This window comes from Manacus vitellinus, unplaced genomic scaffold (genome assembly GCF_001715985.3).
Source record: "Manacus vitellinus isolate BGI_N305 unplaced genomic scaffold, ASM171598v3 scaffold_21_pilon, whole genome shotgun sequence".
Lineage (NCBI taxonomy): Eukaryota > Metazoa > Chordata > Aves > Passeriformes > Pipridae > Manacus > Manacus vitellinus.
In genome coordinates, this window is record NW_021939546.1 from 12,120,097 (window position 1) to 12,147,436 (window position 27,340).

General features: G+C 47.7%; 2 protein-coding genes across 2 annotated transcripts; one reads left to right on the plus strand and one right to left on the minus strand.

Moving 5' to 3' along the window:
* Positions 1–397: 397 nt before the first annotated feature.
* On the plus strand, positions 398–8,113 carry LRRC41 (leucine rich repeat containing 41). Its single transcript, XM_018072278.2, has 8 exons — positions 398–503; positions 1,269–2,397; positions 2,816–3,061; positions 3,939–4,103; positions 4,326–4,424; positions 4,894–5,016; positions 5,895–5,970; positions 7,159–8,113. The coding sequence occupies exons 1-8, from the start codon at positions 477–479 to the stop codon at positions 7,391–7,393; spliced, it is 2,100 nt and encodes a 699-aa protein (XP_017927767.1). The 5' UTR covers positions 398–476; the 3' UTR covers positions 7,394–8,113.
* A 420-nt stretch (positions 8,114–8,533) lies between these two features.
* Positions 8,534–27,332, minus strand: RAD54L (RAD54 like). The gene is made up of 18 exons (XM_018072276.3): positions 27,292–27,332; positions 27,076–27,165; positions 25,878–25,997; positions 25,077–25,137; positions 23,323–23,458; positions 22,468–22,537; positions 20,103–20,391; positions 19,519–19,643; positions 17,558–17,708; positions 15,529–15,655; positions 13,394–13,468; positions 12,852–12,982; positions 12,634–12,744; positions 12,367–12,490; positions 11,985–12,063; positions 11,700–11,879; positions 10,189–10,352; positions 8,534–8,992 (listed from the first exon to the last, which is right to left on the minus strand). The coding sequence occupies exons 1-18, from the start codon at positions 27,292–27,294 to the stop codon at positions 8,791–8,793; spliced, it is 2,238 nt and encodes a 745-aa protein (XP_017927765.1). The 5' UTR covers positions 27,295–27,332; the 3' UTR covers positions 8,534–8,790.
* Between the last annotated feature and the right edge of the window lie 8 nt (positions 27,333–27,340).

The window sequence follows — 27,340 nt, forward strand, 5'->3', positions numbered from 1 at the left end:
CCAAAGTGATGGGGTGGGAGGCTGCGGGGATGCCCCCAAACCTGGAGGGACGAGTCCCACACTAGAGGGACCCTCCGCTGGAGAGGGGAGCCCCGACCCAGGGGGGTGAACCCTCTGTGCAGGAGGGATACCCCCAGAACACTGTCCCTGCCACCGGGGCTGGGACACTCCCCTGCATCCAAACCCTCGTGCTCTGTCCCACACCCCGGCAGGGTTCCCGCACCGCTGCGGGCCCTGCTGTAACTTCGCTCCTTTTGAGGACCAACAAAACCTGACATTTTTAACTCGTGCCCCGTCAAAGGTGGTGGTTTTCCCCCTGCCTTGTGCCGCAGGGTCTGGGTCTGTGCTCCCGGCACCCCAGTGAGCCCCAGGGCAGAGCACTGGGATGGGGAGAGGGGTGAAAGCACCCCGTTGATGGTTTTTCCCCCCCAGGCCTCTCGACACAGCCCATCTGGCGCCAGCTGTGGGATGATGTGATGAAGACCAGGCCTCCCAACTCAGAGGTGAGGAAACACTAAGGTGGGAGAAGGGGCACGACACAGGTGCCGTTTTCCATGAGGTTTTGTTTCTGGCCACTTCTAAGCGATTGCTGGGACTTGTTTATAAGCATTCATAGAGCTCCAGACCAAAGCATGACCCTGGTAGCACAAACATTTTGGGAAGCAGGGTTCATAAAAGGAACGGAAGTGTGCAGCCACACCCTTCATCTCCCAACAGTGAGTTTGCCAAAAGAATAAAATCTGTCTTCAGAGATTCTCAGGGAAACAAAGGATAAAAACAGTATCTTTTGTCGTGCTTACACCTACGCTGGTAAAAACTCTGCTGATGTCTTAGAAAGCATGAGAAAAATACTTAGAGAAGACAGTGAGTTTGCAGAATGGTTTTATGTAGGAAAACTGAAGCAGCTTCATTGAGTCATCATAAAAGAATCATTAGCAGGCAACTTAATGACAGCCTGTAAATAGATGCTCAGGAAGAAAATTGCCGATGACGTGGTTTTCAATAGGCAAAAACATGGCTCAGCTTCAAACCACTGAATATGTTTAAACTGGGACAGAAACAGAATGAAGAGAGCCATGGGAGTAAACTCAGGTTTTCAAGGAATACACTGAGGAAGGATGTTGAGAAGTAGAAAGGTGGTCTCAGTGGAGGTAGCAGGAGGGGTTTTTGGACACCGCATTTACCAGGTTAGCAGACAGCAAAAATTTAGCTTAAAAAGAACGAGAAAAACGCTGAACTTTTTGTTCCTGTGCCCTGTTCAATTGCAGAATATAACCTGTTGGAGGAAGAAGTTCCTTGAAACGTTCTTCTCCAATGTTCTCCACGGTGTCTTGGACGTTTCCTCCGACTGGCGCCTCAACGACCATCACTTTTCGCCGCTGCTCCACAGCTCCCCGCACGTGTCCCAGCTCACCCTCTGCAACATGCTGCAGGGCGCCGTGGAGCTCGCTGCTGAGCACAACCACAAAGTGCTGGAAAACCTGGCTGGCTCCCTGCACGTCCTGAAGTTCCAGCACCTCCTCTCCTCCGACCAGTCCATCAGGCGTTCGCTGGTTTTGCTCCTCCACCGGCTGATTCACCACGGCTCTGTCAGCCAGGTGTCCATGTATTCCTGGCCTGTTCCCGACACGGTTCTTCTCGTTCTCATTTTGAGCATGAGCGCTGGGTTTTGGCGCTCAGGAAATGCCCTCGCTTATCAGTGTGGCCTTTGCAGAGAGGACAGAGCCCCAAGCCAGGAGTTGGTGCAGGAGCGAGCAGAGAGTGGCCGTGACGCTGAGAGGGAGGGGAGCAGTGGTGAGAACCAGAAGGGATTCCCTGAGGCCTCAGTGGAGGCTGATGCTCACCTGAACTCTGTCCTCTCTGTCCCAAGAAGCTCTCCCCTGCAAAACCAACCGTGTGAGGAGGCCAGCAGCGAGGGGCCCTGTGACCACACCAGCATTCAGGGGGGATCTTCCCCTCGCTGTGGCTCAGGGCAGCTGTCCTGTCACCCTGTTCTTCGAAAGACACGCAGACGGCTGAAACCCGCAGTGGGGAGGAAACGTCGCTGCCTCAGACGGAGCAGGGGACCCTATGCTGACCCAGAAGACCTGTATGATTTTGTTTTTACTGTTGCTAGAGAGGGTAATTCAGGGCTACTTGACAAAACCAGCAGCACGGAGGACGAAAACACAGAGAACTGGACTAGTTCCTCCCCTGGATCTCCATGCACTGGCCGTGCTGGCTGTAAGAAAAGAGGAGGACCTGCTGGGATCTTTTCTCTGAAAGCTGCTCAGCGCTTCCGAAGTGTGTCCACTCTGGAATTGTTCTCCATTCCTTTGACTGGGGAGACATGTCGGACTCTGAGTAACCTGCTGAGCTCCTGGGTGTCTTTAGAAAACTTGGTTCTGTCTTACAACGGTCAGTGCTGTGAACAGGGTGTTCCTTCCAGCCCTGCTCTAATGGTCTGAACTTACTGCTCGGGTGTTACCCTGGTTTTGTTTTTACTGGGAGGGGCATTGTAAGAGTATTGGTGCCTCATCTTAGGTGTCAGGAGAGATGTTTAATCAGTGTGAGGACTTGTTTGAGGGAGAGGATGGGGCCCTTCTGCTCCAGAACACCCCCAGCTTTGTGCTTAAACACCCTTCCGAGAGGGCGAAGGGAAGAGCTGGATCTCCATCTCCCACGTGCACAGTGTAGCTTTAGAACACACGGTTGCAGCAGTCAGTGAGTTTAGCCTTTGACTCGGGTTGCGTGGCTGTTGGTGCAGCTCCAGCTGCGTGTGCATCAGTGTCTGTACGGACACAGCTAACACCTCTCTGTGCCAATGCTGTTCCAGGCCTGGATGCCAACATCTGCTGCATCCTCTCTGGGCTCCGGGCCCTCTCCCGCCACCCGGGCTGCCGCCTCCGTGTGCTGCGCGTGAGCGACGTCTTCTCCCACATGCCTTGCATGGAGCTCGTTCGCTGCATCCTGAGCGCCTTCCCACAGCTCCACACGCTCTCGGTCAGCTTCGACCTCAAAAACCAGCCGGAGGGGAACAGGCCAGAGGGAAATCCAAGTTGCAGTGAGGTAGAAATCCCAGGTAGGAATCATCCTCCTGAGTGATGACCAGGACTTGGCAGGCAGATCCGGCTGTAAAAGCTTGGCACGCGCTTCACACACTCCACACTATTATGGTGGTGTGTTATTAGGCAATTACAGCCTTTCTGATTTAGATGTTGCAGTTTGTCACTTCTGGCCTGTGAGGTGCTCTGTGGAGCCTGAGTCTTGGAGAAAGCTGTATGCCAGCCTGCTGCAACATCAGCTTCGTACAGGGCCAGTCATGACCTGCTGGCTGTGACTGCCCATGGGGAGCGTATCCCACCAGATCTGTAAATTGATTGGGAGCTTCCCTTTTGTCTGTGCCATTGACTATGAGGTTCTAAGCCTTAGACAGATCCTTATGCAGAAGGAAGGCATCCCTTGGTCATCAGTACCACAGAAGGTAGCAAAGCAGTGGCCAAGCCTTTGGGTTACAGCCTGGGAGCTGCAGCAGCATGTGTTCAGCTCACAGGTCCCCATCACCCTTATTAGCCCTTGAATGGCCAGAAAAGCAGTGAGCAAAGTGTGAGCGAGTCTGCAGGGGGCTCAGCAAAGAGCTGGTGCTCTGGAGAGACACTGACTGGTTTGTGCATAAAGAGTGACCTTTTCTCAAGCTTTATTTCACTGCCAGAGCCCTGTAGAAATTAGCAGCCCTTTGGTCTGGCAGGAGTCCTGGAATGAGCTGTGACTGACATCACCGCAGGTCTGAGTTGCCACAGAGCTCTGTGGGGCAGGGCACGTTTCATAAGCAATTTCTGCCAACCTAAATGATAGTGGTGTCAGGCATACAGGCTTCCTGCCTGTTGTGGGACCAGCTACATTGAAGATGGGAGCTCCAGGCCAAACTCACTCATTGTTGCTTGTTTTTCTTCCCTTAGAAAGCTGCCTGGAGCAGCTGGAGATCCGATTCCCCAGGGAACCTCTGCACACCACGTTCCTGCAGCCAGTGCTCAAGGCATCGAAGTCCCTCCAGCAGCTGTCCCTTGACAGTGCCACGCTGCCCTGCTCTCAGGAGCTCGGGCTCCTTCTGGAGGCGCTCAAAGGTACCCCTTGGGCAGCATCACTGGGGCACACACAGTGTAGCTTTCTTCAGTGTGGACCCTTGAAGTCTCCTGAGAAAAGGAGATGGGTGTCAGCCATGGTTCTTTTTTAATTACTCACAATCCAGCACAAATTACCTACAGTCCAGCTCAGTTTCTGGGTGTTAGCTGGTAGCTGGGTCAAGGGTGTACAGTGCTTTACCTGAGAATTTGTTTTGCTTTTAGAGTGTACTCCAAATTTGAAGAAACTGAGTTTTCATGATGTGAACCTGGCTGAGCACCAGAAAGAAGTTCTGCTTTTGCTTCAGGATCCCATCCTGCAAGGTACAGCAAACTCCTGGGTGCTGTTGCTTGGAAAGATGGTGCCGGTGGCTTCTTTCAGCTGGCTGACATTTAAGAGGTGATCTGTGGACGTGTAAGGTTTAGCCAAATGTCAGCAGTCCCTGGAGCAGATCTGTAGCTGCTGGCAGAGTGGGAATGTGCCTGGTTCTTTGTGCCAGCAGGGCAGAGAAGAGCAGCTGCAAGGCTGATGTATGGTGCAGAGAAGAGTCTGTAGTCTCAGCTATAAAACAAAGATTTTTTCTTTAACTGGGTCAGCTGGCAAAGCCACTTCCCTGGGTGTGATCTCAGCTGTCTTCCTGACAGAGCAGAAGTGCTGTTACATGCAATCCACGGCTGGAGTAGCTTTGTTATTCCATATGGATTAGGGACTGGAGCTGTCTGCAGAATGTAATCATGGAATAATGAGGCGCAGGGAGTACTCACATGTACTGTCAACCCATTTCTTCCGCAGAAATCACGTTTTCCTTCTGCCGGCTGTTTGAAAGCTCTACTGCTGAGTTTCTGTCAGAAATAATCAATACAGTGAAAAGAAATTCATCCCTGAAGAGCCTCAAACTGCCCGGGAATCGCCTCGGTGCGTACTGTGAACACTGCTGTGGGGCCTTAGACCAACTCTCTTGGAGGTAACTTCAGGGCTGGAGTCACTGACAGCTGGGGACACTGCAGTGCTGAAATTATCACATCCATGAACAGAATCCATGAAGCTCACAAAGTAAGGAGCACTGGGTTCATTTTTTAAAGGCAGAATTTCAGTTGTGATCAGCAACGTACCAAGGGCCCAAGTGCCGTGCGGGCATTACAGCTGCTTTTCTCTGCAGCAAAAGCAAGTATCAGCAGGTCTCCAGATTTGACTGAACACTGATCTTCCTCAGGCTCTTGAACAGGAACAGATCCAGCAGCAGATGTTCTGCCTCTCATTCAAAGGCGCAGATTTTGCCCAAGTTTGGGCATTTTGTGTCTTAACAGCTGTTGGCAGCCACTGGAGGGATGGGAACAAGTAAGGTTTGTGACTAAGTGGAACTGAATTTTGAGAAATGATAGGCTTTTTGGATCAGAAGCCAAGTAGAAATGTTTGAGAAATTAATTTCAGGTGAATCCAGAATATTCTTTTCTGTTCTTTTAATGAAATAAAACAGAAAAGCTTGGCATAACCTGAATACACTTAATTTCTAAAACAAAGCTGCATATGGACTTCTCAAACAAAACCAGAATTTTTCTAGTGAAACAACTGCCCTATGAGCAGATGTCTTCATTGCCTTGAACACTGTACTCAGGGGGATGAATTCACTTCAGGCCACTTAGGGGGACAAACTGAGGGTGCAGAGATGGGCCCTTTGTGCTGTGTTCACATCATTACAGCCTCCTTTCTGCACTGTTATCCCAGCCCTGTGGCCATTTCAAATTTCAAAACAGTTCCCAGTTTGCATCTAAGTGACATTTCTCCCCTTTTAGGGAATCACAGGCTGGTTGCCCTTGCAGACATTTTCTCTGAAGATTCCTCCTCTTCTCTTTGCCAGCTGGATGTCAGGTATTCTGCTGCACTAAACACTGAATTTCTTGTTTGGGGAGGGACAGAGCTGAACTGGGCTCTGGCATCACGAGAACCTGAGCATGGTTTTGTTCCTTCCTTGAGGGGATGTGTGCCCAGGAAAAGCTGAGAGTACTGCAATGGGCACATACAGCCTCAGGAACCTCCAGCATCTCTGAGGCATCTCACTGTTCCCTTTATAAATGAGTCAAGCTCCATCTTAAAAGCGGCTTTGGTTTGCTGCTCCCTTGGGAGGCTGCTGCAGGCCCTCCCCAAGCTGTAGGTAAGAAGTAACATCTCTATGTTTATTCTTAGCCATCAGTATGAACAGCTCTGTTTCCACTGCCCCTGTGGAGGGAATGTTGTCATTGCCTGTCAGATCCTGTGGAGGCCTCTACATTCCTTTCCTCATCTTTGGTCTTTCATCTGAAGTGCTGCTCTCTTCTTGAGCCTGAGTGGCCATAAGGATAGGCAGTAACCTTCATGAAGTATGTGGGGGGTGGCATTTCTGCAATATTAACAACTGCATTGCATGATTCTGCCCCCACCCTTTCCTTACATCCTAATGGCTCAGGTTGCAGACACACAGGCTTGACAATTTATTTAACCATGGCTACTCCTTCAGCAGCCTTGAATCCTCATTGTTACTGTACCTCTGACAACATTCAAGTCCAGCATGCAACTTGATATTTATTTACACAGCTGTGCAAGGGAAGTGACCTTTGAATCTCCTAGAAACACCAGGACCTGACAGATTTTCTCAGAAGGAAGACATAAATAATCACTTACTGCTGAGGCTGGTGCTGGGACTTGTAGGTTGGGGTAAGCCCCTTGGTCCAGGCAGTTGACAGCTGCTGTGAGGCTGAAGTGCTCCTGGCACTGCTTACCCAGCAGCTTGGGTCCAGCAACATTTTAAGGCCACATCTAGATCTACTTAAGTCAGTGGTAAGGAGGATAATGAGTTTAACTTGTCAGCGGTTACCACCTTAGTTTTAAAATGTTTCCAGCCCTTCACATTACTGTGCTTCAGTTTTGTTTTTCACACTTTGTACTGCTGAAGGTGCACTTAGCCTTGAAACATCCCCACTGTACCTGCACTGGCAGTTACTAGAGGGAACAGTAATTTAAACTGCTCAAATTATAGCCTAGACTCTTAATGACATTTTTTATCTTTCTTTCCCTGGAAAGCTCAAATTGCATCAAACCTGATGGGCTCCTGGAGTTCACAAAGAAGCTGGAAGGCCACATCCAGCAGAGAGGGGGACAGATTCAGTTCACACACCTCCGCCTCTTCCAAAACTGGCTGGACCAGGACGCAGAAACAGCTCAGGAAGCGCTTCGGCGTCTCAAAGCTGTGTGCAGTGTGGTCAACGACTCGTGGGACTCCTCCCAGGCCTTTGCTGACTACATCAGTGTCATGTGATGGACACAGGAGCAGAGAAAACCCATCAGCTTGAACTAAGCAGTTTGTTCCCAGGCCAGGACGATTGATTTCACAGCACAGGTGGGGGTTTCTTTCCCTGCTTCAAGCAGTACAGAGTTGTTCTTGTCACTTTTCATTTGAAGGGTTATGACAGTGAAGTGACACATGAGACCATGTGGGTCAACAGCTATATTTCCAGGTGATCTAAACTCTACCATCTTCCTTTGAGTACTTTAAGTGGGACATATATCAAAGGGGCTTCTGTGACTTCCTCCAGATTTCTGAACAAGCAGTTATTTATTTCACTGGATGTTGTGACAAATTTCATGTTGTTTCAGCCAATGCCTCATCCATAACCACCTCCATTGTGGGAGAGACTCAAAAGCCATCTGGTTGTGGTCCTTGGCAACCAGCTCTAGGAGACCCTGCTTTTGAGAAGGGCTATTGCACAGTATCACCTGAGGTCCCTTCCAACTTCAGCCATTCTGTGAAATAAGAACTCCTTCCTCCACTTAAAGGGAGTAGAAAATAATCTTAAACAAAGCCCCCAGGCCTTTCCATTTGGAAAATTTTACTTTATACCAAAAAAGATGCTTTATGTACCAAGTAGCTTGCTGTTTATTTGCAATCCTGTTGCCCCTTTCCAATGTCTGCAGTCATTTTACAGAGGTTTTAAATAGTTTGGTCTTTTGTAACATTTTTACAATAAAAATATATTTAAGACCCATAATGTGCTAAAGTGTGAATTTTATTTCTGGCTGGTAAGGTGATCTCAATTAAAACACTCTGCTAGATCAGGGGATCCTGCCCATAACAAAGCAAGTGGTTTTAGAAATTAGTTACCATAATAGAGCCTGATTTTCTACCGCCTGCATGATCCTTCCAGTCAGATGTTCAACAGAAAAGCTAAAATTTTTTTCCCTTGTACAAATCCTGTTGTTCCCAAGTAATAAGCCAGGTTCACATTTCACAGCAGAAATGGATCCTGCAAGTTTTGATCAGCAGCTGTAAGCCATAGCTGTCAAGGAAAAAAAAAACCAAACACATGACTGCACATCAAGCACTCTAAAACTCCAGGTCTAACTTAAACCTGGCTGAGTCGAAGGCACAGACACCAACAGCAGGAGAACCAGTGCTAAGTCAGATCAAGCATGCAAGGTCCTGTTATTCCCAGTTCCCAAGGGGATGTTTTTCAGGCACACAATACAACAGCAGAGAAAAAGCCACGGACTCCTTGCTGTTGCAGTAGACTGAACACTGCCAAGGGCCCTTCCAGCCACTCAGAAGCCACGCTGTTCTGCTATTCCACAGCCACACAACAGTCCAGCAGGCACAGCTCCCCACTGCCCCTTTCCTTGAAAGGGATTAAACTTGCCCCCACAGGGGACAGTAACCTGTTAGGGAATCCCTCGCTGCTCCTCGTGGGAGTGATGATGGAAAGTGAAGGTGACGGCGGCGTCCCAGGCAGCCTTCAGCACGGAGTCCTGCAGCCCCCGCTTATCCGCACAGTGGTGCCACTGGGACAGGTCTGAGGTGCAGTCGGAGCCTTCAGGAGGGGGCCGTACCTGGTGCCCGTTCACACAGCGACGGCACTTGATCCTGGAACACAGTCGGTGCAAGATCAGTGCAAGGCTCCTCTGCTGCTTCAGTGTATGGGTTGTTTAAAAATGCAGCCCTGGAACATTTGGATTAACTCCCCTCCACCTGTAACACCAACAACTGGATTTCCAGTTTCTGAATTACTACCGTGTTTCATTTAAACACACAATTACCTTCTGGTGAACTTGACAAATACAGAGTGACTCACACATTCTGGAAACCCAGAGGTTTTGTTTCTAAGGGCACTCCCTCTCCACATTTAACCACGTGGGAATAGTCCAGCAGGACCCAAAGGAAGCTGAGGTGGAGTTTCCCCTGAAAGGTGTGGGACATTGCTTAGAGCAGCTCTGGAGTGACTGCTGCTAACTCCTTCTTAGTATTGCATCAGGATTCCTGAATTCAAAAGAGCACCCTATACTCCAAAATGCTCCATCCTGGCTCCCACTACAGCCACCCGGTTGTGCTCGGGCTGTTTTGGAGATGCCCTACTGAGCTGTCACATAAGGAGACAAAGAGCATCAGCAGCCCTGCCAGCAAGGGCTGTTGCCATGCAGACTGGATACCTACACTGAGCTGAGCTTTGAGTCACCTTAAAACTAATCCTCTTCATCTCTTGGCTGAACTAAGAATCTTAACCTTCACAGTGAAGCATTTTTCCTGCACTCCCTGTTCTCTTTCTGGTGGCTACAATATCACAGGTTTCAGGAGTGGGGGAGAAGGGCAGACAATGGAGGATTGTTTTAGTCCCTGGAAGAGCACTTGGGTTGGCTTCATGAATTCTTAGCAGATAGAGAAGCCCTAGCAGTGAGAAGCAGTTCAGCATTCGGAAATCACAGACCAACAGGAAGAGAGCGACAAGGAAGGACCAGGTTGGGCTCCACCAATCTGAGCAGCTCTGATCCATTTCTCTCTTTTCACTAACTGCAGTATTTTACAGTTTCCAACCACAGGCAGCAACAAGATAGTTTGCTCGCTTGTCCAGCCAGCATAGCTTTTCTAAGACAACAAAAAGGGGGGACAGCAAGGAAGTGCTCATCCCCAGATAGTTAACAGCTTCAGAAGCAGAGACGCTTGGGGCCCCCCCTCTGAGTTTCCTCCTGCAGCCTGAGGAATGCCTGAGGAATCCCTGAATCACAAGACCAAACTGTGGAGTGGTTCTTTTGCTATCTCAGCCACTCATCATTCAGACTACTCACTTGTCATGGGTGTCACTGGTAGTGGTCTCATTCAGTGTGAAGAGCTCCTTCAGCTCCCCAAGGGAGAAGTGCCTTTCTACATCCTGCTCTTCATCCACCACACAGCTGCTGAGGGCCTTCTTGTGGGTCTGGCGTTGGAATATCTTCTCCTCTATGGTCCCTGTCTACACGGGAGAGAGTCAGAGATGAAGCACAATTGGGACACCAGTGTTATAGGAAGTGTCACAGATCAAACAGCACTAAGCTGTCAGGAACCCTCAGGGCCTTGCCAAGCCAGTACAGATGACAGGCAAGTTTTACTGTGCTGCACTCCAACCATGTCTATTTGGTTCCTGATCCAACCCCACTCTGCTTGTCTTTCACTGTGGCTACAGGAGTGGATCCAGTGGACATATGGATGAGGAAGAGGTGGAGCTGCCACTTGTAGGTAAAGCTCAGACACTGCGCCAGGTTGTGCTGACAGGAAAGAAGGGGAAAGAGCTGAGCAGCTACAGCTGCTCCCTGACAAAAAATCCCAAGCACAACCTTGCCAAAACACAGCAACGAGGGCTAGCCCTGGGTGACACAAGCATCAGAAATATTTGCTGGCTCACCCACACACAGATCAATCACACCCTGTCTGGAGGGAGATGACTGCTTGTAAAACAGATGTGCAGAAAGCCCAGTGTGCTACATTCTGAAGGCAAAAATCTAAGAGCAAAATGTCTGTCTTGCAAACAAACATAATACCAAGGAGGGGGGTGATTAGTCATGATTTGCAGACTGGTTTCCTAATTCTAAAAGCAGTGCTTCCAAGTGCAGCCAGGCCAGAGAAGCAGCGTAGCTCCATTAGGAAGAGATGGGCAAAGAATGTTTGTTTTGTTAAAGTAAAAATAATAATTGGTCAAGGAACCCAAGCTTACACTCAAGAAAAACCCCAAAACCCCCAAAACAACCTCAAAATACACATTTAAAAAAAATAAAAAAGAATAAACCCCAATCTGAAAAGTGTTACAGTAGCCTGAAAATGTTAGTCTCCTTCATGGTTTTTCATTACAGAGCAGCTATCCCACCTGCTAACTGGCAGCCCCATCCCAAATGCTGCTGTAATTGCAGGAATGTACCTGCTGTTTCTTAAGCACACGTACACCCAACTAAAACAGGCAGCAGCCTGAAAAACAGCAACTTTGGCATCAGACATCCCACGAAATTAAAGAAATCAGATGCCTAAACGACTTCAAAGGAGCATCTCTTATCTGCAAAGCCACAGTTGTTTCTATTTCTCAGAAGCCAGACACTGTTAGAAACCAGGGACTGCAGTAATGACCCTCCAAGCTAGAGCCTTCATGGTTTTCCATGGCAACACATCTAAGGGTAGGAAGCAATTAAGTTCCAATCAATTCTGGTCACCAACACAAAAAGGAGTTCTTTCCCTCCTGGCCCAGATCACAGCAGCTGCAGTCTAGGCTGGCACCCAGTCTGGGCTGGCACCCAGAGCTCCACACTGGGGAGGTGAGAGGAGTCTGACCCACCGAAAGCAGTCGGTAGATGTAGCACATCTTCTTCTGGCCGTCCCGCCACACGCGAGCCATGGCCTGCTCATCGTTGGCCGGATTCCAGTCGGGGTCGAACATTACCAGCCTGTTGGCCCCAATCAGGTTCAAACCACAGCCACCTGCTTTGCTGCTTAACATGAAGATGAACTCGGGGCTCTGGAAAAAGGCAGGCTTGGATTAGACCACAGAGGCAGCCACACTTTTACTCGCAGCCCTCAGAACTGGCAGGAGACCTGCTCGCATCTGGCAGGTTCCACTCACCGAGGGGCTGTTGAATCGCTCCACAATCTTTGCTCTCTTTTTAATGGACATGGTGCCGTCCAGCCGGACGTATAAATACCTAGAACAGCATTTACTACAATCAGACTGCTGCCATCTTTAGAGCATCCTACTTATAAGAGAAAAATCTGTCAAAACCAGCCTCATAATGGGCTTTAGGAACTTTTGCAGAGGGCCAGAGATTTTCTGCTGAGTGACCCCAGCAGACAAAGCTCCAGCCACAGTAGTTCCAATTCAGGAACACTTGAGGTAAAAGAGATCATGAGTTCCTGCTGATAGAAAGTGTAGAAATAGACAGTTCTTTTACAGTGTAGGCTGCAAGTACAGTCTCACAGGATTAAAGAAGCAAAGCCCAAAGACAAACCTTCTGCTCCTGCAGAGCTTTTCAAATAGATCCAGTGTCTGAGTGTAGTTAGACACTAAAACCACCTTGTCACTACTGGTGCTTTTGGTGACAGCAAGGATGTAATCCAGAACCAGCATCTTTCCTGGATAAAAATGAAAGAAAGAAAAAGCTAGAGCAGAAGCTCCCAAATTCCAGACCTTGGAAGGGCACTTGATAAGATGCTAAATACAGTCTCATGGCTGCCTGTGCTAGTCAGCACATCTCTACTGTTGAGTTCCACAGTACCTGAAAGCTGGGGCTCCACAGATTTGGTGCTGTAGCCAGCAGGGAACAAGTCCAGGGCTCCCATAAATCCTTCTTCCTCTTCCACACACTTATCATGAATAAGAGCAGGGTCTGCAGAATAAACAGAGCTCAGAAACTGTGGAGTGCACAAGGGAGACTCAAAAAAACCCCACCAACAGTGCAAAGCCCAAAGCCACTACATGACTGGAACAACTCACGATTACAGAGCTTCTTCAAGGAAGTGATGGAAGAGAGAGATGACACACTGATTTTGCCCTCCTTCAGCTCCTCCACTGGCTTGGCTTGCTTCAGGAAGTTCTTGTACAGCTCAGCCTGCAGAGGTGTCAGTCTGAAAGAGAACAAGAGCTCTGCAGTCTCAGCTTGCACCCAAACCAAAGCCCATCCTGCTCCACCTGCACATTGTGTTCCTTTCAGCTTAATTTTTTTTAGCTACAGTATGGACAGACTAGAACAATCCCCAAAGCTGCTGGTAGAGCACTGCTATCCCAGCCCAGAGCTGGAAGACAAGCCTACAGATGCTCTGCACAGCCCAGGGCTCTGCTGCACAACACCAGAACACCAGAACCACCAGTTGTGGGTTGCCCATCCTGGCTTCAGGAGGAAAAGCAACATATTGCCAATGGCTACGACTTCATTCCTAGAGGGAAGCAGCCACAAGAACTGAAGGGGTCTTTGCAACATTTTAGTCCTTCCTGTTGCTCATCCCATTTCCCAGGCACAGTACATGCTTTTTTGGTACCTGCAGCAGACCACCTGCTCAATCTTCACTGGCAGGTATTTGGACAGGATGTCTGAAGTTCTTCGAATTAAACATCTGCAGGGAGAGAAATTAAGATCAGATGCTTGGATGACATCAAACCCCTGTTTTATCACTAGTTTTCCTCATGTGGTCAGTCCCTTTGACATCTTATCTCCAAAAGCCTGTAACAGTCTAACACATGGCAAAGGCCAGACACCATCCACACGAAGCCACGTTACAGAGCTCAGGATAACCCACTGTCTTTGACAGATTTCCAAACCTGGTTCATGGAATTTGGAGGGCTCAGGCTTGATTCCACCTAACAGAGCTCAGTCACTTACAAGAGAAACTCTGTTCTTCCTCAAAATACCAACAGCACTCACAGTTTGAGCTACAAAGACCAGTAGGATGGACAGCAAATGAGGACAGGAATTAACCACCACACACCGTGGGCATAATCCAAATTACAAGCAGGTAGCTCCCCACTTAATAGCCATCCTCAGCCAAGATGGTCCAAGGTTTCAGCAAAGGGCAAAATCCTTTGGGGCTCTGGAAACGCCCCATGGAGCAGTTCTACCACACTTAAGAAAAGATTGGATGAATTAGAAAAAGTGCTGAACTGAGCAACTAGAATAAGAGGTGCAGAAACCCAGTTCTGCCAGGAAACATCAAAAATATGTTACAAAACCTACAGAAGAAAGCAGGGATGTATGACAGTCCCAAAATCTGTCAAAGGCTGGTAAATAAAGGAATAATCTGATCTCCAAACCCATAAGCAGTAGGATGAAAAATAATAGGCTTAAACTGCAGTAAGGGAGATTTATGTTACCCATTAAGAGTATTTTCTAACTGCAAAGACAGTGATGCCCTGGAAAAGGTGTCCTAGGGAACTGCAAGGTCTTCAGTGCTGGGTGGGGGTTAAGAAATGGTTTAGGCCTAACATCATCTACCCTAGGACAGCAAAACGGATTAGATGCCTTCTCTGGGGCCCTTCCAGCCTTACACCTGTGATTCCACATGGCTTTGCATCACCATCCCATTTGCAATTCCTACCAAACCTATCAGATTCATCTGTTACTCCTTGTGTGCTCCATCTTCCCTATTTGTGTACTATGACTGTTGCACAACAAAGGAAGGGACATAGACCCCAACAGAGCCAGTCACAAGCATTCCTGAACACACTTTTACACCCCTTTTCCATCAGCTATAAAGAGAAATTAATGCACCTAAGGAATAAAAGCTCTTCTCCTCCCAACATTTCCTTTTTCTTACACTTCTGCAGCTGATCTGAGTCAAGGTCAGGACTGTCTCTACAGAGAGAGACTGCACTTAGTGTGAAATTCAATTTATCATGACTATGCACTATTGTATTTGTGATGGTTGCAAAGGATTGGTTTAAAAACAAAAGAAACAAACAAACAAAAATTTTAAAAAAATTAAGAAACCAGCAATGCTGAGAATTCAAGAGCCTTTTCTATAAAAAGCTCTTAAAGCCAAGCAACTGCCAGCAGATGTGAATAAACTGGTTGTATTCATGAAAACAGGTTTAAACAAATAGGAAAAAAATCAACCAAAGGTAAGTAAGACAGCATTTTACGTCACAGAGGTGCTTCTTGGGGAACAGAAGTCTCATCTCTAACAACAGTAGTCTGTCCTCTTAGCCCAAGAGAGCCAACACAACTATGAAAGAGTGAGCTGGACTCTTTTGGGTCTTGGGCAATCAACAGCACAACTGAGTAACATTCCTTATACTCCACCTGCTACTCAATATCTGGGCTGGATGGATCTCAAGTCTGACCCAGCCCACACTTGCAGTTATCTTAACACAAATAAAAGGATGCTGGCTTATTATTCAGATCCCAGGAGAAAACAGAAACATAAGAGTCAAATTCAGTACCTGAGGGTACTGCTTGGGGGTGACTGCAGCTGACTGTACCATGCCAGTACTGTTTTCCAGACTAAAGCTACATGCTATATAAATCTCTTATGCAATAAATACTTGCACAATCACTTGCTGAATAGACGTAAATGGCAAGAGAATTCATTGCAGCTACAACTGTAATTTGGAAAGATAGCAGGGCTTATGCAAAGGGCTTATGCAAAAGCTCTGCAAAGAGAAGAGGGATGAAGTTCACCTGTTCACAATACTGATCAGTTCTTTAAGCCTCTCTTCTCCCTTGTGTCTCTCAGCTTCACTTGCATCCGCATCTCTGCCTTTCAAGATGGGCATTTCAAAATGTCTTTTAAATTCCTGTGCAGTACCTGTACAAAACAGAAGTGAGAAGGTGAGAACTACTACCAAATAACCTCTGATCAGTATCCCACAGCACCAGTTATCACACCCCAAGCACGGAGTCCGGCAGATAAAACGAACCCTCATCCCATCCATATGACTTGGTTTTTCTCTAGCCAGGAAAAAAGATTCAAACAAGGCAGGCAAATGAGTACAACAGAAAATCATTTTGTACTCCAACAACAATGCACAGCCAAAGGTCACACAATTTCATTTAAATCATCAGGCACATACTGTTTTTGTTCACATTCCAGCTGTACTTATACTTCCAGATTTTGTCCTTGCAAACAAACAGCACAGGCATTATGTGTGCCTACTCCAAAATTATCTGTAATCAGTTGCTTATTACTGGTCACAGGCTGAAAGTGGGAAAAATGACTACTGCATGCATGCAGTTTTGCTGCAGTAGTTCCACTATGAACCTCATCTCAGGAAGAACAAACTGGAAGTACAGGGAGACTAATCTTGCCCAGAGTACAGGTCAAGGGGGAGGTGGGTGAAATCACATCAGCTCCCTGTAATAACTACCCAAAATTGAAGCACGTGGAACAAGCAGGTGTAGAACATCTACCACCCCATTCCATCCTTTCCTTGAGAACTCCTGGGGACAGAACAGCTGAACAGAAAACAATACAGCCCAAATATTGCTTGTAAGGCTAATAATTCAATGAACTGTGTTTAATCCAAGTTGTGCATGCACTAGAATTAATGAGAAGCCTCTTGGACTGGATGCTCAACAACCTGAGACAATCATGTGTGAGGAGTTATAGCAACAAATAAATGATTTACACATTTGTTTATTTTAATTCCTTGGCAGAAAGAAAATGACCTCTTGACAAAGACGAGCTATTCCACACTGAAAAGGAGTAGACCTGCTCCCAGTGATACAGGAGAGGATGCAAAAACTACTTTGCTTTTGAAACAAAGAGCTTGCAGACATAAGCAGAGCACAGAAGCCAGAGACAGAAGATTTCAGTCTGCTACCAGCAGTTGTAGAAGGTGTTTGACCCTGAAAACTCACACTAATCAGTATCTCTCCTCCAGACTCTTTTCTATCTCAGATGAAGTTAGCCCCATATTCATAGGCCTCCCCTGCCTTAAAAAACAAGAGCAGTCTTAACTCCAACTGCTAGACATCACCCTCAGCTTTCTCTGAGAGTATCTGAAAATGGGATGGCAGACTGCCAGAAATTTGGGCTTTGTTGCCTGACTCTTCCACAAGATACATTATTCCACCTTGCACCAATCACTTCATCCCCCTGATGGGGATGAGAGCAGGGAAAAGCTGTCTCCCAGGCTGTCTCTATACTCAACTCAGACAGAATGTCACATCAAACCCTCCTCACTGTGGAGCCTCTCTCCTACAAAGACATCACTCCTGGCTTAGGTTTCTGAATTTGCTATAACCTGGGAGTGTTGTGGCAAGTACCACTATGGGCTGGACCTTCCTGCCCAGCAACTCCTGTGGTATCTCCAAGGTCTTACTGTCAGAGAAACTCCTGGCCTATGTGGACATTTTAGCTGACCATTACAGCTACTCAAGATCAGCCACATAGTACTCATATATTCATTTCACCTTAATTGATTTCCCTTCCAAAGTACCTGTTACACTGGTGTACTTTAAATTACAACCTTCTTGAAACAGAGCTCTGATGATATACAGCCTCTAGAACAGAGGACCTTGACCTAGACTTTCTGGATACAAACTGAGAATAAGTCTCATTGAATCGCAGAATGGTTTGGGTTGGAAGGGACCTTAGAGATCATCTACTTCCAAGCCCTCTGCCATGGTCTTTCCTCCCACTAATGTCTCAGTTGTTGCTGGTCAGCAACTCCCCCTCCCTCGTATCTCTCCCACATTCACCTCTTACCAAGGATGCCCGAATTGACGAAGTGCACCAGGCTGAAATACTCGAGCAGGTCGTTCTGGATGGGGGTGCCCGAGATAAGGACTCGTCGAGGTGTGTTTAAGCTGTTGAGAGCTTGGTAAGTTTGGTTTTCAGAGTTCTTCAGTCTGTGGCCCTTTAAAAAACAAAAAAAAGGAATTAAGCCGACAAATCCAGTGGCCCTGTTGGGAAGCAGCTTGGACAGCCTCGTCAACACTGATATGCTGTATCTCCCACAAGGCATCTCATTATTTTTCCTATTCCTGGTAGTGGAGTAAGTGTTGCAACAGACTTCTTTCAAAGGCAAGAATCTGGTGGAAAACCTGAAGCCATTACGTGAGGAAACATGACATTACAAGCTTCCCAGACCAGGAACATGAGTCACACGCAGGCAAGAAGCCTACCATGAAAAGAACAAGCACCACATGGTATAAGGACTGTTTCCTGTTCAAGGACAGGGATGTTTTCAGCTACCTATACCAGGCACTGAACTCTGGACCAGTAAAACTGCTTCACCCAAAAATCAAGATCACAAGCAATTCAGTCCACAAGCAAAGGTCCAGGATTGCCAGACCTTTGCACACTAATAAAAAGAGGTTCTGCATCTCTCACAGGGTAATCTGAACACAGGCCCCATTTCTCATGCCTGATAAAAAGCAACTTTATTAGCATCTGAGTGCTACATAGGACAAAGCACAAGTGATAAGATGCTCTTTACAAGTGCCAAACCACATCAGAGATGAGTATTTATGGAAAGCATACAGAAGACACAAGGCCAAGGACATGCATTCCCAGCCTCCCTATCTGCTGGCCCCATCCCAGGGGCACTGAGAAGTACAGGCAGTCACGGACTGAGTAGATAAAAGGTGTATGGGAAGTACACTCATGAGGACGTTTGTTCTTTATAAGCTCCTCTCAGCACTGTTCCAGCAAGTACAAAGCCACACCACTGGGTGGCACCACTATTTAACAAATCCCCTCTATGAGGCAGTTGTGGACACCTCAACAGCCACCGAGGCCCCAGATGGATCATTTCAAGGAGGCAGAGGACATTTGTTTTTATTTTGTCCTTCAAAGCATCTCTGGCTCTCACTACCTATAAATAGGGAACTATAAACGAAAAAACAACTCGATTTCAGCCAAGTGAAAGCAGAGCTTGACAACATGGGCTTGGCAAAGCTTGATCCAGCAGTTGGTGAGCTGGGAGTCATGCCAGCTCTGTTTCCTCTTGAACAAGCAGCATGAAGTGACTCCTTACCTAGCTCTCGTACCTCTACCCCAAGCATGAGACAACAGAGAGGGGACAGAGGGTCCTGCCATGGGGGTGCTCCTCAAACTTCCCCCACAGGCACAGAATAAGGTGGCCAGATAAGATGGCTGACAGCAGCCAACACTACACACAAGAAACAAATCCCAGAGTTATTTAGGCTGGGAGAGACCTTAGGGGTCTCCAGTCCAACTCTTTGCTCCAAATAGAGCCAAGTTAAAAATTACTGGGCAGAACATGAGGCCAGGCCAAACAGAAAGTATTTCTCACTTGAGTACAGACAAAACCAAATGAAAGCCAGATCAGTGAGCCAGGGCCAGGATCTCTGACTATGATCCCAACACAGTCAGGCAGGCAGTGGACCTCCTTTCTGCTATACATTTCACACTGAGAGGGCCCTAGCAGGTGCCCCCACCCTGCCAGGGAACTACAAAGCAGCCACATTTACCACCAACTGGATTTTCCTCATATCTTGGCTCACAAAGACACCCTCTCTTGTTCAGGCTCACAGAGTCTGGTTGATCTGGTTACTCAGAGCCTCTCAAACACCAGAATGGGTGCTGTCCACAGCCAAGCCTTGCTTCCCACTGTACACTTCCCTTTTAAGAAAGCAGATCAGGTTTCACCCGGATCTTGAGAAAATGGCAGGAATGGATTCTCCTTAAAGATGCCCCAGTACCTCATCACATATGACCAGCCCAACACTGCCCTTCTGCAACACCTCGGCGTGGAGCCGGAAGGTTTCGTAGGAGATGATCAGGATGGGTGAAGGCACTCGCAGGCCACGCTGGTTCATAAAGCCAACTGCAGATGGAAAGGGGGGGAAGGAAAAAAAAGAAGGATGATGAAAAGTAATAGAAAATGAGTCAAATAGCCAAAACTTTTGCCTTAAAAATCTTGGAAAACCTGCCTGTTTCAACTGCTCTGCAGCATCCCTTCCACACATGTATATCCATGCTCCTTTCCCCACAGTGTCCCCATTTCCATTACCCTCCCACCTCCTTTCCTGCCCTGTGGCTGGAGCAAAGTAAGAGGCACTGGGACTGCCCTAACTTTACACAACTGGATCTGGATTATTCCAAAAGATCAACTATTACTAAACGTGCAAAGGTCTGATCTAAACACGCTAGTGGAAAGACTTTAATCAATCTCCAAAGCTCTAGTGACAGCTCAGAGATGTTCACATCAGCTGCCGTGGGCTTCTCCCAATGCAAGATTTTGACCTAAACCAGCCAACTGCACAGTTTGCAAGCATTTCTGTACCTAGTTTACGGTCAATCTCTTCTTTGGAGCCTCCATCAATGGCCAGTGGCTGGATCCTTCCTCCCAGCCACTTCTCCACCTCGTTGTACCAGTTTCTCACCAGGCTGGAGGGAGACACCACCACGGCTTTCTCGATTTCAGGCTTGCAGTCCGGGCTCTGTCGGAGGAGTGTCCACATGAGTGTGATGCACTGCAGAGTTTTGCCCAGCCCCATTTCGTCTGCCATGATACAGCCATGGCTCCCGGGGATCCGCCGGCTCGTCACACAGTCCCACAGGAATTTCACTCCCTGCCAAAAAATTGTTCTCTCAGAGCAGGATGGGGACACCAGCAGCAGGATGACAACTTCATTACCACAATGCACAGGAGTGATACTGCAACAACCAGCACACACACATCCCTGGGGACATGCAGTGTTCTAATGAGACAGAGGGAAATCACCCGAGACACAACTGAAATGCAGCCACATCTGGTTTGGAACAACATTGCTGGTGCCAACATGTACCTCATAACACGCAGGAAATCATGCTACATTTTAATTGTACAGTTATAACCAGTTTCCTGGCATGAATTCCCAGAAATTTCTACCCTTGACTGCATTAGGCGGGCCCAGGCCATAAATTAACATGCATTGATCACTTCAAAGAGGTTAATCATCTTAACGACACCCAATTAGGTAATTTTAAAAGCACAGAATTATAGAGTGAGCAGAACTGTTTCTGCTGCCCGATTAATTCCCAGAATACTCTTAGCAGCCTTCATCACTTCTGCCTAGAAGCACAATGACTCACCTGGGGGCTCAAGGTCCAAAGCAGATTTAGCTTTAGAGAAGGCACAGGGCTGAGGTTATAACCCACGTCACATGGTGGGAGAAGAGCTCAGCCCTGCATTAGGCTCTGACACATCACTGAGACAGATAAAAGGGGGGAAAAAAAAAAAAGAAACACTCTGCAAAATGTTCCTCTACCATGTGATGATAAGAGAGTCAGAGAAAACCAGGGCATTGTGCTGGGAAAGTACAAGCTCCCTGCATTGTGTCAACAGAGCAGGGAGCAAGGAATACAACCTAAACACACCTGCACAGATTCACCCCTCTGTACTCCACTATTTAGGACTGGAAGATGGAGCACCTTCACTTACATTCTAAAGTCCTTTTCTTTCTTTCTTAGGCCCTTAGCAACAGGCTAATGGAATGTATTTAAGCCAGTTGAACAATTATGACCTATATTACTATCTACAAGCCTGCATTTGGCTGTGGATCCAGCACCTGGGCAAAAGTCACAACAAAGCTGGAGCAGAGCTGTACAACTCTCTAGGAGAATCACCTGCATAAAACAGCACGGGAATCTTAGCAGGAAGAGACTTACTCATCAGACCAGAACAGAAAGTGTTGTATCAGAAATATCTACCTGCCAAAAACCAGCAGAGACACCAACATAACTTCGAGTACTTGACAAAAGCACCAGCAGGAAGTAGCTCACACAAAACCAGAGTGCCTCCAGCCATGTAGCCAGGGACGAGCACTACACCGGGTCACAGGTTCAGGACCAGCTCTGAGATAAAAGTACAAGCTATGAGCAGCCTACAGCACCCCCAGAGCCATGTGAAGATCTGCCAGGCAGGGACAAATCCAGCTTGACCTGCTTAGCCTGCAAGATCAGCAATCACAGCTTCCATCTGTGCTGCCTCCAGGCTCAAATGTTAATATAATGCATCTGGGATGAACTTCTAACTGTCCAGATACCTGCATTAGATATTTGGAGGTTTGTACCCACTGCTGCCATATTGTGATGTTGCACATATTTACAACATATTTTTTGGCACTGTCCACTGTCATGTGTAGGTCAGAGACAGCTCACACCTGTAAAGGGCAGCCTCCAAATAAAGCATACTGAAGTAGGAACCTACTCCACACTTTGTCGGGTAACATGGTACCAGAAAGAGGAACTTCAGTGTTTCCTGGCTCAGGAAGTGCAGATCCAATCAATTCTGCTGACCAGTAAAACAGTAGTGGACAGTCTGCCCTGCTTGACTCAAGACTGGGTTGCAACAGAGTTTATTGCAACTATATCCAGTCAGCAGATCTCCATCTCCAGACATCAAGGTAAGTAAAGGCAGGACTTTCAGCCCCAACTCTTTGCTTAAAAAAGGGACAAAGAATATTGGCAGCATTCAGGCATCTAAGAGGATGGTTAAAACCAATGTTCACCTCACATTTGCAACAGACCAGAGTCCCTTAGACTGTCACAGACTGTCAGTCTGTGAGGTCTATGCAGACCTGTAACAATTCCAGCAGAGGAACTGCAGCTTTTTGAAATGCACCAAGCCCTTCCACCACACCCTCGGGTCCCGATGGAAAACTTACTTCTCTCTGATGGGGTCGTAAAACACGGCTGAGGACAGGATCCACCACAACATGGACAGGTGCTTTGTCCCTGCAGGAGGCAGTCGAGGAAGAAGACTGTGATTAATGAACCCAGCACAGCATATGCTTAGGTTTTGTTAAATCTCACTGTTATCCTGAGGACTTCCCTCTGGTACAGGGGAAGTAACCGCCAACAAGAAAGTGAAAAATGGATTAATTCAGTTCTGAGAATGAAGTCACAGAGGCCTGATCCACAATCCAAACCATCAGTGAAACCATGTAGGTGGGCTGTGGTTAAAACAAGGGCAGAATGTTGTTCAGAGACACAGTTAAAAAGTCATTATTGTTTTTCCTGTTTCGATAACAATATTGTAATTGTATTCCCGGAGAGAGAAACCCCCTCCTCTGCCCGTGAAGATCTAGCTGACAGCCCTTTTAAGTTATAACAGCAGCTTAAAAGAAACTACTTCAAAATTAAAACCATTAGGCAGCCTAACATTGACTGTCAGTCATCTCCCTCTGCTTGCCCTTAGATGCTGATGTTTCCTGACTGACAGCTAAGCCATAGGATTTTCTAAACAGCTCCTCCATGCGTGCAGGCTCATTCCCTGCAACAGATTTAAATTTTTGATGTGTGGGAGATGAAACGGTCTATGGAAGAACACAAACAATCCTGCATGGGTACATTCTTTCTTTGATTGTTACCATACCTGAACCAATTCAGAGGCAGAACACTTGGAAACAAGCTTCCCTTGATGTTCAGACCCCAGCTCAAGCACATTTGGGAGAAAAGCAAATAAACCCACACCTAGGAGGAGGTCAGAGCTGCAGCATTTCTGCCAGGTGGTGACTCACTTGTCTATTTTCAGCTGGTCGTGGGCACTCAGCACCGGGGGCTCGTACAGAACCAGAGCTCCTTCCTCAAAGGGGTCATGGAGAGGGCTCCTCACTCCCGCCCGTCTGATCCCCAGCGCGCGCAAGCCCAGGGGCCCTGAAAGCGAAAAAAGGCACAACTCAGAGAACAACATCTTCCTGGAAGAGAGCTGAGCCTTGCAGGAGAGTTGGATTACGTTTAGGAACAGTGAATTAATTGGGTGCTGGAGTGGAGGTGCACACACAGCTGGTGCAGACAGCAAACTAAGCAGGGCCGCTGTTTGGCAGCGCTCTGCGGGCGCACAGCGGGAAGCTCTGCGGCAGGGAAGAACAGAACGAAGGAACAGAGGGAAAGATGGAGCAGTGGCACTGCTGCCCGAAGATGGTTGTTCTGGCTTTTTGAAAGCCAAGTAGGGCTCCAGAATGTGCACCTCAGCAGCTCAATAAATACACTCCCACATACAGTGTATACTGGATCAAATCCTCTTTTGGGATCACCTAACCCAGACTTAGCCAGAGATGCATCTCTGATGCAAGGTCAGGAATTGATCTTTAACAGTGATGAAGTTCTACAGTATCACAGCTGGCATCATACATACTGCCACTACTTACTTGCTAGAGTAGAATAATATTCTAATATTATTTTCTCTCTGATGACCAACAGGAGATGTTTGACCCTGCAACCAATTTCTTTGAATAACAGAAAACAAGCTCGAGTCCCTTTTCCTAGTACTGTATTTTGATGTCACAGTTTTGGAACGGAGACGAACACAAAAAGAGCATAAGAACAAAAAGAAATCCCCTTTCCCACCAAAACTCGGGCAACTGTGCTCCCAGGATTGATTTTGCTTGGAAAAGATTCAATCAGGGTCTGTTTGTCTACTGCTTGCTAAGGTTCCTTGCAAAACAGGAGTGTATCACAAACCGAGGCAGCAGCACACACACACACACACACCAAGAAAAGAGCACGCTGAACAGCCACACTTCCCAAGAAAGAGAGGAAGATAACAGCCAGAGAAAGCAGCTCTCAGTTATAGCTCTGTTTCTGCCTTCTGACAAATCCGCTTTTCCACAAAGCTAACTCTGCCAAACTCTTCTGGGGTTTGTCATTCCATATTCAGTGTCTGCTTACAGGCGTATTTTTATAACTAAAGTTTGAGTGAAACTGGTTGATCTGCATTCGAGTTTTTCAGCTGGAGGGTGAAGGGGAAACAGGGGACACGAACAGGCCCGTTTGTTTCTGAGATCTTGTGTTTCACTGATTCAAACCAGCTGAGGCTTTGAACTTCAAAACTATCTTGTTTTGAAGATCACCTTGAGGCTCAACACACCAAGCCAAGCAGAAATAAAACTGGCACACAGGATCTCTTTCACCTCAGCCTTCTGTCTGTTAGTATCATTATTTAAACGGTAAACCTTCGTGGCTTGGAATTCATCTTGCTTTTGTATTCGTGATACAGTGTAAAATCTCCTGGCACTACATCAAATGCATAGCAGTAAGACTACAAAATCCAATTCTGAAATGTAGGATTATCCAAACTAAATACTAGTAAGAAATATGAAGACTTTGCTAATATGCCAGTATTTTTCTTTCAAAATTAAGTCAGGATTTCTGGAACACATGCATCAGTGCAAAAAATAATAATAATCCCCACAGATGTATTTGACAGGCCTAAGCATCATCTGTTTTACCCGAGTCAGCCAACACAGACAATCCTTAAACCTCCTCATCTTACCTTTATAATTTGGAATGGGGACTTTGAAGGGTTTGGACAAAATGCTGCGGATAAAAGCCTCCTAGGAATTCAGAAAGAAAACACATTTAAGAAGCCTGAAATCAGAGATTGCTCAAGAAGGCAAGTCCAGGACATTTTTCAAAAACTCAATTTTGCCAAGTGCTCAGAGTTCCTCTATTTAATCTATTCAAGCTTCAACTCCAACTATTTTCAAGAAAATCCAAAAGGATGAAAGTCACAAATCAGCACTATTCCCTCCACCAACTCCACTTTTCAAAATGGTTTTCCTTTGGGTTTTCTAATGCATGAAATTGAACTCCCATCTTCCTAAATCCACCAGCTTTATTCATTTCTTTAAAAGCTATAGCTTCCCCCTGCCTTGGTAATTCAGTCAGGCAACTCATTTCCTGTAAAGGATCTGGGTTACCATTGCAGGAACATCCATGCTGGATCAGCAAGCACCCAGCCAGTCCAGCATCCGGTCTCCAGCAGTGGAAGCTTGGAGAGAACCAGGCAAGCAGCCAGCACTTGACCCACCTGGGGGGAAAGTGCCCCATGTCCCTGGGCATTGTCCTTCAGCTGGGCCCCACAAAACTCTCTCATTCAGGATTTCCACTACAGGAAGCTCCCCCACCACACCTCCTTCAATATTAAATGGCTGGAGCTGGCAAAAGACCTCTCCTAAAGACTCTGTGTGTGTCGCTTCCATAATACCTCCGATCAAATGGGGCCACGGAAGCACTTGGACTTCCCCGATGGATGAGCACATGCTCTGGTGTGCCAGCAGCAACACCCACTCACATGCTGAGCGCTGTCCAGGCAGTGGGGTCTGTTGGTCAGAGCAGCCAAGGGTTTCCGGAAAGGCGACCTGTAACATTCCCCGCTCTCCGTCTCACCGCCGGCCCTCTGCCTCTTCCGAGCCTGGAAAACGGAACCGCAACAAAACAACTCAGGGGCGTCTGGCGAGACCAGAGAGATGCATCGCTGTCACACTCAGTGAGCACCAAACCACACAGACCACCAGCCAGGCAGCTGAGCAGCTCTGAGCAGGCACAGCCACCACTCACCAAATAACGGAGCCAGCAGCACCACCAAGGTCACTGTGCCCTAAAGTTTAACCTACCTGAAGCTTAAAATATTCTCCTAGCTAAGAAAACAAGAACCACCTGCTACCCTGTAAAAGGGCAGGCCTGTCCACATTAAGATTAGTCCTGTCCCGTCCCCCCAAAAAAGCAGAATTAAGAAAAGGAAGGGTCAGTAGCAGAAAACAAACTACATGCACGTCCCCAGAGGCTCCCACGGCACCTGTTGTTGTGCAGGTGAAAGGCCTCACACTGAAACCTACATTTCGAACACTTAGAAAGGCGTGAAAATAAACAAGTCATTGATCTGTTTCCGAACTTAACACAGTTAAGTCAGCTTCTTCAGCCTCTTCACCTTGAGGCACGGTTTCAACCACCTGCTGGCACAGAAAAATGGATTTGACACAGAAAACACTAGGTGAGACTCTCTGACCCATCTGACATAGAACATAATTGTAAATTAGGATTAGGGCTGGGACTAGTGTCATTATGAATGGCTAAACGAGGTCTTAACTTTGTTTTACAGATAATCGGTGAAATTGATGCTCCTGTGTCCTGTTACAAAAGACGTAACCTTCCGTTTTGTCTTAAACACTGACCTATTCCCAGTTACCCAGTCACCCACCCCTTCACAAAGCACTGGGAAGCTCTCCCGGGGACCAGTTTTTCCATAACCACGAGCATCATCGGTACACACCGAAACTCTTCCATCAACCGCACGCCCAGACACAAACTTTTAGCGCAGGTGGCGAAAACAGCATAAACGCGGGGGCTGATGCCCAGAAGGAGGATCCGGCACCGGGGCGGGACTTGGACGCGCCGCCACCGCCCCGCATCCCCCTGCCCACGGCTGCGGGGGCAGGGGAAACACACACACCCCCTGCACACCCCAAACCCCGCCGGGGCCCCTCGCTCACCGCCGGGGGGTGCCAGTCCTCCTCCTCCTCTTCCTCCTCTTCATCGCCCGCCTTCCTCTTGGCCAGCTGGCTGGGGGCCAGGCTCCTCCTCTGGGACAGAGGCACAACACACACGTTCACAGAGTGAAGGGCCAGGGACCCCCGGCGCAGCCCCCCCCGGCCCGGTGCCCCCCCCACACACACCCACAGACCACCACCACCCCCCTTTTAGCCCACCATCGCCTCACGGATCCCGATCCCGGCCCCACTCCCGGCCCGCGCGCCG